This window comes from Triticum aestivum, chromosome 1B, assembly GCF_018294505.1.
Source record: "Triticum aestivum cultivar Chinese Spring chromosome 1B, IWGSC CS RefSeq v2.1, whole genome shotgun sequence".
NCBI classification, from domain to species: Eukaryota; Viridiplantae; Streptophyta; class Magnoliopsida; order Poales; family Poaceae; genus Triticum; species Triticum aestivum.
In genome coordinates this window covers 435,621,472-435,641,114 of record NC_057795.1, presented here as the reverse complement: position 1 = coordinate 435,641,114, position 19,643 = coordinate 435,621,472, and the positions used below count along the sequence as shown (strand labels likewise).

The following is a 19,643-nucleotide window of genomic DNA, read 5'->3' as shown; positions in this document are numbered from 1 at the left end:
CCAAAGAATATTCTCAAGTATTAGCAGTTGAGTTGTCAATTCAACCACACCTGGATAACTTAGTATCTGCAGCAAAGTATTCAGTAGCAAAGTAGTATGGAAGTAACTGTAATAGTAGCAGTTTTGTAGTAATTGTAATAGTGGCAACAGCAAAGTAACTAAGCAAAGAACAATATGTGAAAAGCTCGTAGGCATTGGATAGGTGATGGATAATTATGTCGGATGTGATTCCTCATGTAATAGTTATAACATAGGGTGACACAGAACTAGCTCCAGTTCATCAATGTAATGTAGGCATGTATTCCGAATATAGTCATACGTACTTATGGAAAAGAACTTGCATGACATCTTTTGTCCTACCCTCCCGTGGCAGCGGGGTCCTACTGGAAACTAAGGGATATTAAGGCCTCCTTTTAATAGAGTACCGGACCAAAGCATTAACACTTAGTGAATACATGAACTCCTCAAACTACGGTCATCACCGGTAAGTATCCCGATTATTGTCACTTCGGGGTTAATGGATCATAACACATAATAGGTGACTATAGACTTGCAAGATAGGATCAAGAACTCACATATATTCATGAAAACATAATAGGTTCAGATCTGAAATCATGGCACTCGGGCCCTAGTGACAAGCATTAAGCATAGCAAAGTCACAGCAACATCAATCTCAGAATATAATGGATACTAGGGATCAAACCCTAACAAAACTAACTCGATTACATGGTAAATCTCATCCAATCCATCACTGTCCAGCAAGCCTATGATGGAATTACTCACGCACGGCAGTGAGCATCATGAAATTGGTGATGGCGGATGGTTGATGATGACGACGGCAACGGATTCCCCTCTCCGAAGCCCCGAACGGACTCCAGATCAGCCCTCCCGAGAGGGTTTAGGGCTTGGTGGAGGCTCTGTATCGTAAAACGCCAATTCTTTTTTTCTGATTTTTTTCTCCCCATACGTGAATATATGGAGTTGGAGTTGAGGTCGATGGAGCACCAGGGGCCCACGAGGCAGGGGGCGCGCCCTAGGGGGGCACCCTCGTGGACAGGGTGTGGGCCCCCTGGCCTTGATTCTTTCGCCAGTATTTTTTACTAGTTCCAAAAATAACTTTCATGGAGTTTCAGGTCATTCCGAGAACTTTTATTTCTGCACGGCAGTTTTGCTGAAAACAGCGTCAGTCCGGGTTAGTTCCATTCAAATCATGCAAGTTAGAGTCCAAAACAAGGGCAAAAGTGTTTGGAAAAGTAGATACCATGAAGACGTATCACACGCCGACCACCTCCACCCTGCCTGGTTGTTCCCTCCTCCCCCTGGTTGTCTCTCGCAGCGCCACGCATCCCCTGGACCTCTCTCACTCTCTCTCGTGCTCCACCCCCTCTCTGCTCTCTCCCGCGCCTCTCCCGAGCGGAGCTCGTCGCCGCCGTTTGCCGTAGACGCAGCCACCGCCTCCCCCTCGCTTCTCCAACGTGCCCACGGGCTTCGCCTCGATGCCTTTGCCCTCTCCACCAAGTCACACACCTGCGGGACACCTGAAGTGACGCCATCGTCTTTGTTTCCATCGCCGGCCGCCGGAGATCCCCCTCGATGCTTTGCTCGCTCCGGTGCCTCCCCAAGCTCACCGAGGCCACCGCTGCACCCGTTGTGAGCTTCTGCACCGACCCCCCTGCTCCCATGCTCAATAACTCACCGTAGCCCTCGTTTCCGTCTAGACCGAGACCTCACCAGCGCCGGACTTGTCGCCGTCATCGTTTTGGTTCGCCTTCGTCCAAACCGAGCGCGCCACTGCACTCAGTGCAATCCCAGGAGCCGAGCACACCCACCAGATCCTCATGCCATGCTCTGTAGCCCTGTTTCCGTGCACGCCCGAACTTCGGCCGCCGCCTGGCTCGACGCCGGCGTCATCTCTGGCCACCCCCGTGCACACTGCTTGCTCCACTCGACGCGCGTGTTCACCAGCAGCACGTAGATGCCCTCTGCCGGCCATTTGGTCGCCGGAGGAGGAATCCCGACGCCTCCGCCGCGTCTGGCCTCGCCGGTGACTCAACGCCGGCGGGTTTGACCCCGCTCACTGGGGTTTGACCCTTGTTTGACCCTCCCTGTGCCACTGACATGTGGGCCCATGCTCCACTTACACTTTAGTTAGGATTTAATTAGCACTAATAGTCTCTGTTAGTTAGTTAGGATACTGACATGTGGGGCCAGCCCCTGACTAATCCTAAATTAGGCTTTTAGTTAGTGCTAATTAACACTGTTAGTTAGATAGATCACTGACCAGTGGGCCCCACTGGTCAGGTTTGACTTGGACCAGGTCAGTTGACCTACTGACGTCATAGTGATGCAGTACTTACGCAATAAGTTATTTTCTGGATTAAACTTAATTCAGAAAATTCCAGAAAATAGATAAAACTTCTAAAATTCATAGAAAATTATGTGTAACTCCAAATAAGATAAATTATATATGAAAAATGATCAGAAAAATCCTATCTACCCATCTGTACTGGTTTCATGCAGGTTAAAATAACTTATAGTTGCTGTTTAGAACAAATCATATAAAGGGCATTTAAACCATCACATATGGAGTTTGAATTTGAATGTTGGATTCAAACCAACTTCATTTAACCTATTGCTAGATGCATTAGCTCAAATCACATCATATTGCCATATCATGATCATGCATCATATTGTGCATTGCGTCGATTGTGTTTTTCCTTGTTTGCCGGTGTTTGTCCCCTCTCAGTAGACGTGTTCCGGCGATGAGTTCGATGACACCGATGAAGAACTATACTATCTTCAGAAGTGCCAGGCAAGCAAAACCCCCTTGTTCATTCCAATACAATCCCACTCTCTCGCTTCTGCACTCTTTTACTGTATTAGGACAACAACGACATATCTGTTACTTGCTGCGGTAGTTGAACCCCTTATCCTTTGCATGACCTGTCATTGCCACAGTAAATAGATAAAACCCACTAGCATTAGTAGGAGTTGTTTGAGCCCTGATGTGCCTACTCATTCATGCTTGTTTTTCATGCCTGCTACTGCTTAGAGTTGAGTCTGGTCTGATTCATTGGGGATGAATTGGAAGGTTGTGAACATGTCCTACTGTGCGTGAGCTAAGTGTGTGAACACGATTTGGTAAAGGTAGCGGTGAGAGGCCATGTAGGAGTACATGGTGGGTTGTCTCATTGAAGCCGTCCTCAGGAACTGAGTTCTGTGTTTGTGATCCATGAAACAGCCACTACCACACGTTGTGCCTTGAAATATGGCCCGCTCGACTTTTTAACCATCATTGTCCTCTGTCCAGGAGTTGCAAGTAGTTTCTGGTGTTTGTAGTATGTTGGAGGCCGTGCGCAACACTGACACGAGGCATGAGCTATGATGCGGTATGCACGTGGCACGGTGTACCGGGCGCCCATTTGGTGTCTCAAGAACCCTGCACACATCGTTCGAGCTGTGGAAACTTCGGCCAGACTTCCTGCGGATGGAACCTGAATAGGCGATAAACCTGGACTAAAGACTTGAGTGTTTAGGTAGGTTGTGGTCTACACCCACATCAGCTTTCGCTTGAAGTCTGCCGAGCACATGTCGTGTGCAGACGCTAAGTGGTGGAAACATGTGTGAAGTACACCCCTGCAGGGTTATAAATGATCTACTCGAATAGTCGCGTCCGCGGTAAAGGACCTCTGGGTTGCCTATATAGTTTATAAACAAGTGAAAGTGGATACTTTAAAATACGCAAGATAAGCGTGAGTGTTATGGATGGCGTTCTCGTAGGAAGACGGGAGCCGATCCATAGTGGTATATTGACATGGTGATTATGTGGACTAGTGTGTGCCACCTCAAAAGAGTTACTTGCAGTCGTAGTTCAGGATAGCCACCGAGTCAAAACTGGCTTGCTGCAGTCAAACTCCACCACCCCCTTTATTGATACTGATGCATATGTAGTTAGTTTTGATGTAAGTCTTACTGGGTACATTTGAATTCACGTTTGCCTATTTTATGTTTTTGCAGAGAGACTTCCGTCTCACTAGTAGTTTCGCGTGGACTTCGACGTTTAGCTTGTTACCTCAACCATGGTCTTGTGCCCTTGGCAGGATCTGGTAGATAGTCAGTCTTCTCAGCCCTTTTTAATTTGTAGATGTCTGTACTCAGACATGTTAAGCTTCCGCATGTGCTTCTGGTTTGTATGCTCTGAATGTTGGGTCATGAGACACATGTTTGTAACATCTCGCTCCTCGGAGCCTAATGAATAAATACTTAAGTCGTAGAGTTATGTTGTGATGTCATGTTATATTTGCATATATCGAGCATATTGTGTGTATGATTTAAAATGCTTGGTATGTGTGGGATCCGACAACTTATTTGTTTATTCTTGGTAGCCTCTCTTATCGGGAAATGTCTCCTAGTGCTTCCACTGAGCCATGGTAGCTTGCTACTGCTCCGGAAACACCTAGGTTGGCCGACATGTGTCCTTCTCCGTTCCTATGTCTGTCCCTTTGGTGAAATATCACACGATGTTCCTTTAAGTCCCTGTAGCTTGCTACGACTTGGGTTCATACGTTGTTCATCGACACGTTCGTTGCTTGGTCATGTATATCTGTCCCTGTAAGATAGCGCCACCTTGGGTTTACGACTAGTTATATCGGTCCAGATCTTTTGTCATATGGATGCTAGCGACACTATCATATACATGAACCAAAAGACGCAAATGATCCCGGGCCAGATAAGGTGGCACCTGTGGAAATACACCACTATGGCTAAAATAAGTTCCTGCTAAAATAAGAGTCTTCTTGTGGCTAGTGAATAAAAAGAGCATTTTGACTAGGGATGTTTTACTCAAAAAGGGGTGGAAAGGAGGGAAAGAATGTGTGTTTTGTGGACAAGATGAATCAATTGATCATTTGCTGTTCACATGCTCTGCGACCTCTTTGCTTTGGAGTTTGGTCCGATGCGTTTGTGGTCTGAAGTCCAGTTCGTTAAGTGTCAAAGATTGTTTTGGGGGTGGATTAATAAATTCAATAAAGAAGACAAGAAAACGGTGATGATATGGGTTTCTGCTTTATTCTGAGCAATTTGAAAATGTAGAAATGCAATTGTCTTTGACAGAAAAAGGATTAATGATCCTTTTCAGATAATCAAACTAATGGTTCGATGGTTGCTTGATTGGTCCATTTTGCAGACAAAGGAGCCACCAAAAAAATGCTGAAAGTGGGGGCAAGAGTTCTAGAACGGGCAACAAGTGAGGTGTACACAGCTGGGCAGGGATGGCGAATCAATGTGGCGAGGCTCCCCTGGATGATGGCTGCAACTCCTTCATCTTCTGCTGCTGTTCCAAGTCCTTTTGTGCCTGCTAGTCGCTAGTTATTAAGTCTATAACTCTGTTTAGATGTGTTGATGGACCTTGTTCATGCTGGCCTATGTTGGTCCTTTTGGCCAGTTTTCATTCGTCTTATGTAATGTTGTGAACTTGTTTTCTGCTGCTCGTCCTTTGAACTTTGTAAGCTTGGTTTTCAGTAATGAAAATCGGAAGGGGAAAACCCTTCTTTGATCAAAAAAAATATGGATGCTAGCGACACTATCATATACATGAGCCAAAAGACGCAAACGGTCCCAGGCCAGATAAGATGGCACCTGTGGAAATACCGTGCGTGAGGCCGTAAAGTAATATGATGTGTTATATGCTAAATCGATGTGACTTAAGATCGGGTCCTGACAAAACGCAACTTCAAAAAGTTATTTTTTCGATCGGAAGACCTAAAGTTGTTGACGGAATGGAATACGCCGGGTGAGTCTCCGAGGACATATACCCGTCCCGTCATCCTATCTCCTTTCCTTCTTCCTTGGGCAAAGGAGGGCATCTTCGTGTTGCTGTGCAAGCGACGGACCGCGTTGCTGCCTCGGCCTCGGTTTGCATGCTGTCTGTAGCTTCTACTGCACCCCCGGCTCTTCATCCCACCCCTTCGATCTTCCCCAGCTCCCCTCTCCTCTTTAAAAAGCTCCCTCCCTCCCCGGCTTTCACTTCACACCACAACTCGACTCACGCTTCTTCCTTGGCTGGCGCCAGTCCAATCCGCTTGCTTCCCCACTTTCTTCCTTGGCCAAGTTAACCAGGTCGACTGATCCAATCCATCGCTCCAGTCCAAGCTCGTTTCTTCAATCCAAAGTCAATCGCCCTCATCCAAGAAAGATCCAGGAGAAACGATCAGGGCATCTCCTAAGCTAAAGAAACCGTGCGTGCGTGCTCCCTGTCCATATCCATCGCCATGGCCGGAGATGGAGAGTGCTCTGTCCTTGCCCGTGCACACCACCAACAGTGCCGTCGGTCACCCAGAAACTAAGAGAGCAAGGGAGAGAGAAGAAACTCTTGCGCGCGGAACTCTTTTGGGTTGTCTCTTTGGGTTAGCGAGAATGCGGCAGCTCTCGTCCCTGCTGCAGGGGCTGGCCCGATCCATGGCTCTGGGAAAGGAGAGGAAGGAGGAGGAGCAGGGGACGGTGCTGCGGTCGTCGGGGACGCTCCGGGGCGAGGGCTCCGAGACCTTGGCCGCCGTCTGGTCCCGCCGCGGCGAGAAGGGCACCAACCAGGACTGCTCCATCGTCTGGGAGGTGAGTTCCATCCATCCATCCACCGCCGCGGCTCTGCTCTGTGTTTCGTAATCCGGTCGCTGCATGTTGATGCTCTGTTCCACGTCTCGTGGCAATCATTGGTGACTTAATTTATGGTAGTAGCGAATTAGCGACGAGACAACTTACATGAATAACTCTCGCTTCGAGATTTCTCATTAGGAACTTACATAGTTATGAAGAAGAAGATATTGTGCATTGTGCCATGGTTCGTTGGCCCTGTCCCCTCATTGCTGTAGAAAAAGTGTAGAATAGTTTCTGAGCACTGAATAAATTTTAACAGCTTCATGTACCTGTCTGCCTAAGATATGGGCTTCTCTCCCCGTTCCTTTGCCTAATCAATTTTCTGATTTTTCTTTATCTTTGTGAGGTGTGCTTTAGTTCTCTCTTCAGTACAGTTTTGTTGTTGCTGCGGCAAGTCTTCAATGCAACTTAGACTCGGTATGTCGTTGTGCCAAAAAATAGTGTATTGAATTATTTTGTTATCCACAAGAGAAATTTATATACAGAAATAAAGATATGTTTCTTAGTAGAAAAATGGACCAAAACTGATTCTTTTTATTTTTTGCGGGTGACCAAAACTGATTCAGTAAACGAGACTATAATAACGATCTATCGGGCAAAATGCCTAACCGAGCAATGAGGTAGTCTCTTTACTAAATTATTACTGATGTTGGCCCTTAATTAAGTAGTTTTTTTCACTGATGTAGTAGGCTACGTGGCCTCACTAGACATAGGTTTTGTAGCATGTTCACGAGGTCCTTGGATATGGCGCTTGCTTTTGGCTTCTAGGCGTCTCTCTTTTATACTACTACTCCCTCTGTTTGAAATTACTTGTCATAAAAATGAATGTATTTATAACTAAAATACATCTAGATACATTCATTTCTTCGATGAGTAATTCCGAACGGAGGGAGTACTACTGTATCTCCATGCCAAAAAAGCATAATACGTGTCTCGGTTTGTTGGAGAGAAAAGGGTGTTAGGTTTCTTGGTTTCTGAATCCAATGTGGCTTGGGTGATTGGGTCATTATCCAAGGGGGTATGACTGCGATGGCAGAAAACGGTGCGTTCATGTGTTTTCGGGTTGAATCCTTCCAATTTACGTTATTCTTCATCAGCGGCGGTTGCTGTTCTGGTGCGCTGGTCTTATGGGGCCTTAGCACGACGACTTCCCGACTGTCTACTACAACAAGTTGTGCCGACTCCGGCGATGGAGGGGTGATGACGGCGGCGCGCCTTCGGCTCGCTTCAATGCTTGTAGTCGTTGCTAGGTGGTCTACGGATCTGGATGTAATTTTTATTTCTGGTGTTCGTTGTACTGCCATGATTGAAGATGAATAGATTGGAAGTTTTTCCGCAAAAAAAAGGGTTCTAAATAGTCAAACCGAAATGTACACCAAGCTAAAAGTATACTTGTTCTGTGGTTTTCCTCTCCCTCTCTTCAGGGGTTCGGACGCCAGGAGGACACTATCTTCTCCGGCATCTTCGACGGCCACGGCCAGTGGGGCCACTACGTCTCCAAGGCCGTCCGGGACTCGCTGCCGCCGTCGCTGCTGTGCCGCTGGCAGGAGGCCGTCACGCTGGCGTCGCTCATCGACGGCGAGAAGAAGCTCTGCGACTCCCAGTTCGACCTCTGGAAGCAGTCCTACCTGGCCGCCGCCGCTGCCGTCGACGAAGAGCTCCGCCGCAGCAGCCGCCTGGACGCGGTCAACAGTGGCTCCACTGCTCTGTCCGTCGTTAAAAAGGGTGACACGATGGTGATCGCGAACGTGGGCGACTCCCGAGCCGTCCTGGGGACCACGTCGGACGACGGCAGCATCGCAGCCGTCCAGCTCACCGTCGACTTCAAACCCAACCTGCCTCGTAAGTACGCTGCGACAGACGCGCTGCGGCACATTCAGCATCCTTGGGACGGCCGTTGCTCACCCACGGTGAAAACTGAATTGCAGAGGAGAAGGCGCGCATCGTGCAGTGCAAGGGCCGCGTGCACTGCCACGAGGACGAGCCCGGCGTGCACCGGGTGTGGCTGCCCGACCGGGAGGCGCCGGGGCTCGCCATGTCGCGTGCGTTCGGCGACTACTGCGTCAAGGACTACGGCGTCATCTCGGCGCCGGAGGTGACGCAGAGGAGGATCGCCGCCCGGGATCAGTTCGTCATCCTGGCCACCGACGGGGTAAGCAGCCAACCACCTTTCCTCTCTATCGTCCAGCTCCGTTTTATGCCTTGGTAGTTTGGCACAATCCTACTGCATCATCTGATGGTCGTCAAAAAATTGCGACAGGTCTGGGACGTGGTCTCCAACGAAGACGCGGTGCAGATCGTGGCGGCCACGGCGGACAGGGAGAAGGCGGCGAAGCGCCTCGTCCAGTGCGCCGTCCGTGCCTGGAGGCGCAAGCGGCAGGGCTACGCCGTCGACGACTGCTCGGCGATCTGCCTCTTCCTCCACCACTCGCCGCCATCGTAGACGGACGGCTTCGTCCCTGCATTGCCGTGAAGACCAAGGAAGGGAAACACGCCCGTCCTTTTCTTGGTAGAAGAGTGAGTGCAGACGTCGCGGTCAAAGACCAAAATGGCAGATCACAGCAAATCAGAGCGTGCGGCAGTTGGGCTGGCGATCGGGACGGTGGGCGAACTGCTGCCGGTGGATGACCGGAAAATCTCCCCAAAATGCACGAGAACCAACAGCAGCCAACGGCAAGGGGGCAAATGCATTTTTGTCTGTGTATGGCCCCGTCTCTGTTATGATAGGAAATAGTCACAATTATTGCCTTATCAGTGTACATCAATCACAACAGGGTCATACATCACCGCTTTTGGCGCCGATAATTTGCACCCAAAACAATCGCAATCTTAGGTATTCTGCACTGATGGTGCATCTCTGTTCATATCCACTGCCGATTTGGTAGGCAGCAGTCACACAAGTTTGAATTTCAATGTGTGGTGGATGTGGCCGTGAGAGTCATCGTCGGGTTAGCCACCATAGCGGGTTCGTAGCGTCTCCGGTGGCTCCTCTTCCATGATGCCAGCTCCGGTCGTGGCCAAGTATTCCCTTATTGTGGTTCTCCGGTCACCCAGATAGGTGTGGTCTAAGAAGTTGCTATATGCTGGTTCTCCCAGATTCTTGGCAGCAAGAACACTGCAAGGCAATCAGACCCGTGTGAGGTGCTCGCAATATCAGAAGGATCGGGCTCTATCTACACCCCCACCTAATGATGGAGTGCTGATGACAGAGACAGTTAGATAGAAAACGCGTTGGTACAAGAACTAGAATGTTCAGAGCAATAACTTATTTAGTTATTTTTTTGCTTCATGATGCATCTTGCTTTCAGATGTCACAAAGCAATGATATCATCTTGCTTGCGGGATGCCCCTTGCTTTGAGATGTCACTGATGCGATGTACCAGGAGAACAAATATATCCTATAATAATCGGTGCCTCGGTGGAGTCCCAAAGGTGTACAGTGATTTTAATTTGCAGAAGATGCCTTTGCTGATGTTTATAACGGCTTTATTGAGGAAAAGAATTAAAAAAAATCAACTATGTGGATAGCACCAGCATAGATGGCTGAAGAGTAAATATACTTACCAGTGCCTGAGATATAGACGACAGGGTAAGATATCATCCCTCCATATTTTATCAATATTGTATCGTCCATAGTGCTGATTATATATCTCTTTGCTTCCTGCAGAAAGAATTGGTCAACATTTCAGTGTGTTATGGAATTAGGAATGAGATTACAGTTCTGGGCTGTCTTGTGCAATTATCCAAAAGTAAATAGCTTTGTATCTGCATAAGAAGGCATCACTTTGCCTTAAAAGGGTAAAAGAAATACCATGCTTAAAGCTTTGCTCATTGTCAAACATGTCTATGTTGATTCTACTCTGATGCTTTTGTCATCCTACAATTCCTTAGAATCCTGATTTCTTTTCAGTGGAACTTGTCCTGCGATTCGAAGTATATGTGCGATCCAGTTTTAAAATAACTTTATATTATACATGAGCAAACTATTACTATGCCTAGTAAATAATTGTTGATATCTCGTTGTATTTTTATTCAGGTATCACCATGGCGATTTATGTAATTTTACCCTAGCTGGTCAATAGTAAGCAATTACGATAATAGAGGCAGATAAATATGCTAAAAGACCTCAAAGAATAACATAGCTAAAAGTCATATGTTGTTATAAATTAACACAAACATGCAACAATTTTTCTCAGAAATTGTTATCAAATATTATTAAATACTCCCTCTGTTCCTAAAGTATAAGAAGTTTTGGCAGTTCACCAAAACATCTTATATTTAGGAACAGCGGGAGTAGCTTCAAAAAGGAAAACAGGATGCTGGACACAAAAACGTAAAAGAGAAGTCTAGATCATCACTATCAGATGAATAAAGGGATACCAAGTCACAAAAAAAATAATCTTTCTACCCCCTCCGAAAAGAAATATGAGAGCGTTTAGATCACTACTTTAGTGATCTAAATGCTCTTATATTTCTTTAGAGGGAGTACCAAATAATGTAAAAAGAAATATTACCTCCGTCTCAAAATGTAAGACATTTTTTGACACTATGACAATGTCAAAAAATGTCTTACATTTTGAGACAGAGGGAGTATATCCTACCAAGCTCTGCAGCTAAGGCCCCGCTTGGATATCGTTGACTTTCTAAATCCCCCGTAAAACATTGCCGGGTAAGAAAAAGTCAGGTGGGTTCGCTTGGTTCTTCGGATTGGGCCTGTAATATTTACACCTGTATCCCCTGTCACGCTCTTATTCAGTCGGTTTATGATACAGGCCTCGACTCATCGTTCTTTTCCGGCTGGAAAACACCTGTGGCCCAGTATTATACGCATGTAAACTAATACGGCTGTATAATATTTACACCGATGCCAAGCAGGGCCTAAGTATGTCTGGAGCATGGTAGCCAAATGTGTAGGAGCTGTAGATAGACCTGGTTGTTTCTCCCAGTATTTCTGGTGGATTCCTACTTTCTTGCCTAGAAGTCGAAACTTACAAATTGTGGGCTTGGCGGCTCTTTGCTGGGTGTTGTGGAAACTTTGCAACAGAGTTTGTTTTGAATTTAAACTGGTCCGAGAGCCTGCTGAATTTGAGTGCTGTGCATGCTCATTTATGCATTACTGGTCAGGCCTATAATCTGATGAAGTTCGTGTGAGGCACTGCAATGTGAGGCACTGACGGCCCATGATGATGGACATGGTGAAGGAAGAAGGCAAAATCTGCACCTGGAAGATGATGGACATGAGGAAGCTGAAGAAGACGATGGAAATGGGAACATAGCTATGGAGGAAGACTAAAATAAAAGGAAGGTTTCAGTGGATACGGATGATATGATTTCTCCTGATGATCTGGCACCCCTGAGGATCAAGTTATGTGCTGGGGTAGTTGGCTTTCAATCTCTGTAATATACACCGTGATTTTCTTAGCAGTTCTTGCTGCTGTTAGCTTAGATGCGGCAGCAGCCTGCGAATTCTGTCGCTAGGCCCTTTCATTTCAGTTTGGACACATTTGTTTTGTTTTCATTTCGTTATCTTTTGATAGTGGAACCCAATCCCATTTTTGGATAGTAATGGAAAAAAGTCCTACCATATCTTATCAATAGTAAAACGGACAAACTGATATGCTGATAACCCAATGTCAATAACATTATAAAGTCAGTAGCAAAGTCATTAAAGTGAAATGCAGAACTGAAAGAAATTTGAGTGTCATATAGATTCAACCTTTGCATCTCACTTGGAAATACTCTTCATCGCTATAGCGTGCACAGACAACCTAAACCAATAAATTCCATCAAGATGAATAATAACTGCACTGCAGGAAAGATCAAACAAAAAACTAAGCTAGAAATTCAGTCCCAAAATACAGGCCCTTACAGCTGGATTTGGAAAAGGCGCTCCATCCAGTCCTTCAGGGACCACCTGACAACACATATATACATAAACAAAAAGAGTTAACCTAAATTAAAAGCCAGGACTGGACACTGGACAATCTGAACTCCACCAAAAGCCAGGCTTGAGATGAAGAAACTGAAAACCTAACAAAATTGGTTAGCATGCAGTGAATTAACTGCTCACCCACCGCAAGAAATCTGAACTCGAGCTCTCTCTCGATGAATGCTGGCACCTGCGAATATCCCAATTCAGTACTTCACTAAAACCTAAAAAAACTTCACTGGATTGCACACGAACAAAAAGTTGCACACTATCATAAAGTGCAGCACAGTACCTCCTCCTCCTTGATTTCAAACACAGTGACAACTATCATTTCTCCCTCACAATGCTCCACGCTTAAGCTTGAGAACTCCTACAAGTCATCCCAATACTTCAATGAAAATCAAAAACTTTCTGGAAACCCAAATACAATGCAAGTTCCTGGCAGAAGTACACACTAAACTCTATATCCTCAAACATACAAATCTAAAATCAATATTCTGATCTCTCAATAAAACACCACACTTTCCTTTCTTCTATTAGACTATTACCATAGACAGCAAAGACGGGTATCCATGCTTCAGAAAATCTGCTTAAGCAGTAACAAAAATCCTCTTCTGCTAGCAATAGAGTAATACAATAATTATCTTATAAATTCGTCAACATATTTCCATGCCTCAGTTTTGTTCAGTGCAACATGGTTTCCTCCTTTTGGACTCCACAAATGGATCAAAAGAAGCTTGCGTTCACATGGTCAATTGATCCCACGAATATAAAAGAGAAACATTAAACAATAGAAAAAAATCCACATGTTAGGCAATAGAAAAGGTAAGCTATTATATATAAAACGAGTTTCATGCATTAGTCAAAATTAAAGATAGGCAATAAAATATCTTTTTCAGAAGTTTGTAAAAAAAAGTGATACAGTCATCTCCAAAATTGCATCTAGCTCATATCAGTGGCGGTTATTTGATTGGATAGATGCCCTAACTCCACAATGAGAACTTCTCTTTTCCCTCTGTATCTTTCAACATAGCAAAAATCAACAGTCAAGCGCAGCTATGAAAGAGGTGAAATATGTAATGTGTCCTATAAGAATGTCAGAAAAATGAACACCACAGAGAAGCTCAATTCCCTATCACCCTGACTATTTGGTCATCCAGGAATTCCAAACATCACAACATTCAGGCAGAATTGCATATGACAGCTCCGAGCAATCCATCCATGTCCCTATGGAAAATTGGAAATACTACACACCTTGTAGAGTCACACACCACTACGCCACAAACAGAACTATACAGGAAATGCAACCAGACGGACTATGCGTACACAAAGATGAAACACAAGTACTGACAAGAGCATCATAAAGATAAGCATACAGTATGCTTGCCTTAGTGGCCTCAATGGCGATGCCGCGCTCGAAGAAGATGGGGGCGGCGTGGGCGAAGACGCGCCGGAACCCGCGCAGCGCCGCCACACGGAACCCCTCCAGCTCCGGGAACGTGCTCCTCGCGCTCCGCTCTGGCGTCAGGAACCTCGAAACTTAGGCCCATGATTTTGGACTCGGAGTTTGTTACTGACGGGGCAGCGCGGTGGCACTAACCGGAGAGAAGGGAGCCGAAGCCGACGACGGAGATGCGGCCGTCGGGAGAGGCGATGGCGGCGAAGTCGGCGGCAGAGGCAAGCTCCCTGAAGGCATCGCCGCCACTGCTGGTGGCCCGGGCGGCCGCGGTAAGAGGAGGCATGAGGCGACGGCTGCGGCGGCTGGACGGCAGAGAGGGTTCCGGCGATCGCCGGAGGTGGAGGAGGGGTCGTCGGTGGAGGGTGGGGCGGCCTGCCGCGTTGGATTTTGATCGGACAGCTGCGGATGGCCCGGGGCGGAGCGTTCCGGCGGAGGCGATGCCGCGCATTATTGGGGAAAGGACAGGTAGTCGTGTGCTTCGCTTACAGTCACCACGGCAGCTTGTTGGTTTTCCAACACCAGCAATCAATCGTGTTATTGACAAGTTTTTTTTCTCGAATATACACGAGTGTACATATCATATACTCCTTTTGTTCTAAAATAAATGACTCAAATTGATACAAAGTTAGTACAAAATTGGGTCATCTATTTTGGAACAGGGAGTATTAAAGAAGAAATGCAAAGAATGACTCCATCATAGTTTTATAAGAATCTCGTTACAACGCTACTCCTCACTACTCGTCCACCTCTCTAGTCTAAGGAATAAGGGGTCCACATTTCCTTTAAACTTGCCGGTTACCAACCATAACATTCCTTCAGACCTCACCCTACCTAGAAGCACATCCATCGAAGGAGATGCCCCGTCAAACATAATAACATTCCGATGCTTCCACAATTCCTAGATTATTAGGACGAAAATAGCATGGAGATCTTTCCTCCACAAGTTGTTCAGCCCTTGCTTACCATCTAACCATAGGCCCTCCGCATGTTATTGACAAGTAAACTAAGTCATCCATACATGTAACACATGTTCGTGATGTGAGGAATATATTTTAAAAAATAGAAATAAATTAGCACCTGTCTGTTGTTATAACTATAAAATAATCACTAGAGCATGTATTGTGGTTAATAAGACTGGTTTTTTTTAATCCTGTCACGTAGTCAAGAGACGACAAAAAAGAGTGACATACAATGGGTTATCTCTTATTCTTATCTCTAGTAACTAGACATTCCTATAAACATGATGGAAGTTTGTTACTAAGATATCATCTCTTAATTAAGAGGTTTCTCTTTCCACTATATTACTCCCTTCATCTCATAATATAAGATGTTTGACTTTTAAAAACGTCTTATATTATGGGATGGGGGAGTAGTATTTATCCTACATGACACTATTAAGATAACACTATTGCACATGCCTTTAGTAAAGAGGTGTGTTTAACCTGAACATTCGTGTTTTAATCGTGCATACACATCTTTTCTATCAATGAAATTAATGATGCTTGATCTCTCACTTTCTTTGAGTCAATTTTACTTCTAGGAACATTTACATTTTTCTTCCTAACTCGAACCCAATATTGATATTTGCTCCTAATTTTTCATTGTGTTAAAATATGTCCTTCTTCTACCTGGTGCTTCTATAGGAATATACTCTTCCGCGTCGTTTCCATCTAGGCAAAGGCATTTGGCTATTTACGAAACGTTTCCTGAACAATTTTGCTCATGTATTCATATGTCACTTACAAATGGGCCTCCTCATCCATGCGGAAAAAACTCTCTCTGACCTCTCATTCTTTGACTTACATGTGGGGCCTTACTAAAAAACACAAAACTAAAAAAGTACAAAAGGGAAAACTCTCACTACCGCAGCCATTCTCTCAACTTCGGCAAACCCGATTTTCTGCGACCCTGGGCCGCTGCCGCCGCTAGCTCCCCACGCATCCCCGCTTTCTCCCCCTCCTCCTCCCCCCTCTCTCTCCACTCGCTGCACCTGCGCTCAGTCGAGGAACTCGCACCGCAACTCATCCTAAGGATAACCTAGGACTCCTTGCCCTTATCCCCACACCAATCACACCACTAGGGAGAGTTCTTAATCAACCCACACCACTTTCTAGTCCCCTCTTTGAAATCTTCCTCCTCTGGGGCCGCCGCATCTAGAGCACGCCCGACGGTGCAACGACATGGCACACGAGGCGTCTGGGTTCCCATAGAAGAACCGACGTGTCTTGGAGCTCCATCGAGACGCCGTAGACTTCTCCACCAACACAATTGACTGGATACGCTTGTAGACGACGCCATCGACTCCAACTCCATATGTCGCTCACTGACGCCCCCATTCGTGGCCTCCCAGGCCCCCTCGACCAAAGCGGTTGCCCATCAGGGTCACCGTGATGCCCGCTTTCTTTCCCCTCCCCCGAATGGTCGATTTCTTGTTGTATCTACCATCCTCGTGAGATTCGTCTTGACCGTCCCCATGAACATGTTGGGCTCCATGGGCCGTGGAGTGTTGCGTGCGTGCTCCAGTAGGCTTCGGCGCTCACGCGCACACCTTCTCCGCCTCTACTGCAACGTGTTCCTAGCGCAGCGCCGCCGTGCCCGCACCAACGACGGAGAGCAAGTTCCGGTTGTGAGGCTCACATTGTTTGGCTTATTACGGTTAGTGCTAACAAACTATCTAAGGTCATATGCAGCTACCCACCCTTAATTAACACAAATATATTCACATCCTAAAAAAACAAGTCAGTAAAATAAAGCCAGTTTGACTTGTCTTTGCTGACTAGGCAAGCCTTGACTCGTGCCTCACATGTGAGTGAAAGAGGGGGAGACATTTTTTCCCTTTTCCTTTTCTTCAGGTGAGTCCCACATGTAGGTGACAGACGCAACGAGGGGTAAAAATGTCTAGAGAATGTCTTGATGATGGTCTAACCGCTTGGGATAGCAATACAAAATGACATTTCTGGGCACGACAAAAAACTAGGAGCAAATATGAGGAGTGGGTTCGAGTTAGGAGGGGAATGACTTGGCCCTAAACGGAGTATGTAGCACCTAGATAGTAATCATGCACTACCTCTGTATAAACTTTTATAAGGCATTTCCGATCACTACTTTAGTGACCTAAAACGTCATATAAAAGTTTACAGAGGAGTATAATGTAAACAAATTGTTGTAATTTGCACATATGAAAAGTACGGTGTCTCTCCTCGTCATTAACCAATGAGGGAGATGAACCCGGAAAGGGAATTGTGAGCGTCGATGTTGCTACTCTCTAGGGTAAGAATGGAATCAGGCGTCGAGAGCGGGGCTTTGAGGGTATTGGGAAAACGCTTAGGCCTTGTTCGGTTGCGTGTGAATTCGAGTGGATTGAAGGGGTTTGAGGAGGATTTAAACCTCTTCTAAATCAAAATATGAATCAATCCTTGCCAATCCCCTTCAATCTTCTTGGGGAGAGGATTAACCGAACAAAGCCTTAGGAAGATAATTGAGATGAGCTGATTTTCATCAAGCTTAACGAGCACTCATTGATCAACTACTTTAACATGTTGCGTAAAGAATCGCACATCAAAGCTCGGCTCGACTGTTAGTAACCGAGTTTTGAGTTTTAATCCTAGTCCTAATCAAGTCCTTTTTCTGAAGCAACTAAGGAAGGAGCGCTCGTGGGAGCCTCCCTAAGGTTCACTTGGAGCAGGCTGAGAGCACGCCATTTGACATGCTCTCAGCCGCCGTCACGTGTATTGCAATGGGCGTTCCCTCCGGATGTTGTCTTCATATTTTTTTGTACGCGTTTTCGGCCTTTTAGATGTTATTTTTCAGCTTTTCGGTTTTCAACCGGTCTTCCGTAGCTTGACATAATTTTTTTGCGCGAAAAAGCACATTTTCTTTTGCTTCCGCGAGCATGCCTCTCGGAAACAGGAAAATGTGTTTTCTCTTTTTTTTCCGTGAAAGGCACGATTTTGCTTCCGTGAAAAATTCCATTTTCTCTATTTTTTTCTTCTGTGAGAACCACGGTTTTGCTTCCGTGAAAAAAACATGTTTTCTCTTTTTTTTTCCATGAGAGGCACGGGTTTGCTTCCGCGAGAGACACGGACATGCCTCTTGGAAATGGGGAAAATGATCTTTCTTTTTTTCCTTCCACGAGAGGCATGATTTTACTTCCACGAGAGGCACAAATTTGCTTCCATGAGAGGCACGGTCGTGACTCTTGGAAAATAAAAAATGTTTTTTACACGGTTTTGCTTTCGCAAAAGGCACGAATTTGCTTCCGCGAGAGGCACGATTGTGCCTCTTGGAAATGTCTTTCGGAAAGGAGAAAAATATGTGCTTTTGGTTTGGTTTTTTCGTCTTCTTCTGTGAGAGGCACGGTCGTGGCTCTTGGAAATGCTTTTCCTTTTCTTCTTCCGTGAGAGGCACGGTTTTGCTTTCGCGAGAGGCACATATTTTTTTCACGAGAGCTCGACCTTGCCTCTTGAAAACAAAAAAATGCATTTTTTTTCTTCCACGAGAGGTACGACCGTGCCTCTCGGAAACGAAAAAATACACGTTTTCTTTTTTGCTTCTGTGAGAGGCACGGATTTGGTTCCACGAGAGGCGCGGTCATGCCTCTCAGAAATATCTTTCGAAAAGGAGAAAAAAACATGCTTTCGTTTGGTTTTTTCATCCGATTTTTTCATCCTATTCATTTTTTTGAAAAGAAAAGTTCATCAAAACCTATCAACATGAGATCTAGTTTTGAATATCTCGACACGAGGAAGCCAACGACGAGAATGGTTCAAGATTTGGATGCGCAGTTTAAGAGATAAAACGTTTTGAATAAACGGATCTAGAAAAAAACTTCCAGGTTGCGACAAGTGACGCACATGTCGCGACCCGGGAAGGTGGGAGTGACCTTGCAAAGAGTGCTCCTTAATCAGTGATTTTGCTTTTTTCGGAAACGTCAACTTGCACTTTCAATAGTGAATTATTCACTTTCCGAAATTGGCTCATATTCACATAGGCCAAGAAAGACGAATATGACCTTGAACTCCCTATTTCACGTATAATTGAGAGACTCATAATATCAGTGTCTTGGGTAAATGCCTACCAAAGGGAGAAGATTACTGAACTTTTTTCTGTCTTCTTCGCTTCCTAAAATATTTAGGGAACAGGCTGGCTTTCATGTTCATAAGTTCTCTTTGTCACATATATCCATCGCTTTCGTCTTTCTTGGCTTTGTGCGTGTTAGCCAACTCGCCCACACGCGCTGATCGTCGTCCAGTGCCTTTTGCATGAATCTTGGCACAAAGAGATTGATTTTGTGTGCCACGTAGGACAAGTCGCATGTGTGCCGTGTAAGGGAGTTCGCCCGCACGCCGTTTTTCCTCCGAAGTCGGCGGTTGCGAGTCGAGGCGTGCGGTGGAACTGCCATCATGCCCGCATGCCACGCCCATCTTCGGTTGCCGTCTCCCACGTCTCGCCACATCGCTCTCCCCTCGTGGTTCAGTTTACTTCCCTCCCCATTCATTACTCCCCAACGCACCCATTCACACAGTTGCATTCGATTGAGGAAAAAACGAGAGGAGAAGGCGACAGCGGCGGCGTAAGAGTCGACCACATTCGCGGCCGTTGGTG

General features: G+C 45.9%; 2 protein-coding genes across 2 annotated transcripts; one reads left to right on the top strand and one right to left on the bottom strand.

Moving 5' to 3' along the window:
- The first annotated feature begins 5,836 nt into the window (after window positions 1-5,836).
- Window positions 5,837-9,515, top strand: LOC123129436 (probable protein phosphatase 2C 48). The gene is made up of 4 exons (XM_044549606.1): window positions 5,837-6,609; window positions 8,076-8,493; window positions 8,580-8,803; window positions 8,912-9,515. The coding sequence occupies exons 1-4, from the start codon at window positions 6,280-6,282 to the stop codon at window positions 9,092-9,094; spliced, it is 1,155 nt and encodes a 384-aa protein (XP_044405541.1). The 5' UTR covers window positions 5,837-6,279; the 3' UTR covers window positions 9,095-9,515.
- LOC123129446 (uncharacterized) lies at window positions 9,322-14,540 on the bottom strand. The gene is made up of 8 exons (XM_044549612.1): window positions 14,181-14,540; window positions 13,968-14,098; window positions 12,873-12,950; window positions 12,726-12,770; window positions 12,521-12,565; window positions 12,368-12,419; window positions 10,216-10,312; window positions 9,322-9,766 (listed from the first exon to the last, which is right to left on the bottom strand). The coding sequence occupies exons 1-8, from the start codon at window positions 14,485-14,487 to the stop codon at window positions 9,601-9,603; spliced, it is 921 nt and encodes a 306-aa protein (XP_044405547.1). The 5' UTR covers window positions 14,488-14,540; the 3' UTR covers window positions 9,322-9,600.
- Window positions 14,541-19,643: the final 5,103 nt, after the last annotated feature.

What these genes read in the sequence shown, in the direction of transcription:
- LOC123129436 (XM_044549606.1), top strand. Translation starts at nt 6,280, where the DNA reads ATGGAGAGTGCTCTGTCCTTGCCCGTGCACACCACCAACAGTGCCGTC. An exon ending in CTTCAAACCCAACCTGCCTC is followed by an intron (nt 8,494 to 8,579) that starts GTAAGTACGCTG and finishes ACTGAATTGCAG; the next exon opens with AGGAGAAGGCGCGCATCGTG. An exon ending in TCATCCTGGCCACCGACGGG is followed by an intron (nt 8,804 to 8,911) that starts GTAAGCAGCCAA and finishes AAATTGCGACAG; the next exon opens with GTCTGGGACGTGGTCTCCAA.
- LOC123129446 (XM_044549612.1), bottom strand. Translation starts at nt 14,487, where the DNA reads ATGCGCGGCATCGCCTCCGCCGGAACGCTCCGCCCCGGGCCATCCGCA. An exon ending in TTTCCAAGTGAGATGCAAAG is followed by an intron (nt 10,313 to 12,367) that starts GTTGAATCTATA and finishes TTCTTTCTGCAG; the next exon opens with GAAGCAAAGAGATATATAAT. An exon ending in CGTCTATATCTCAGGCACTG is followed by an intron (nt 9,767 to 10,215) that starts GTAAGTATATTT and finishes ATTGCCTTGCAG; the next exon opens with TGTTCTTGCTGCCAAGAATC.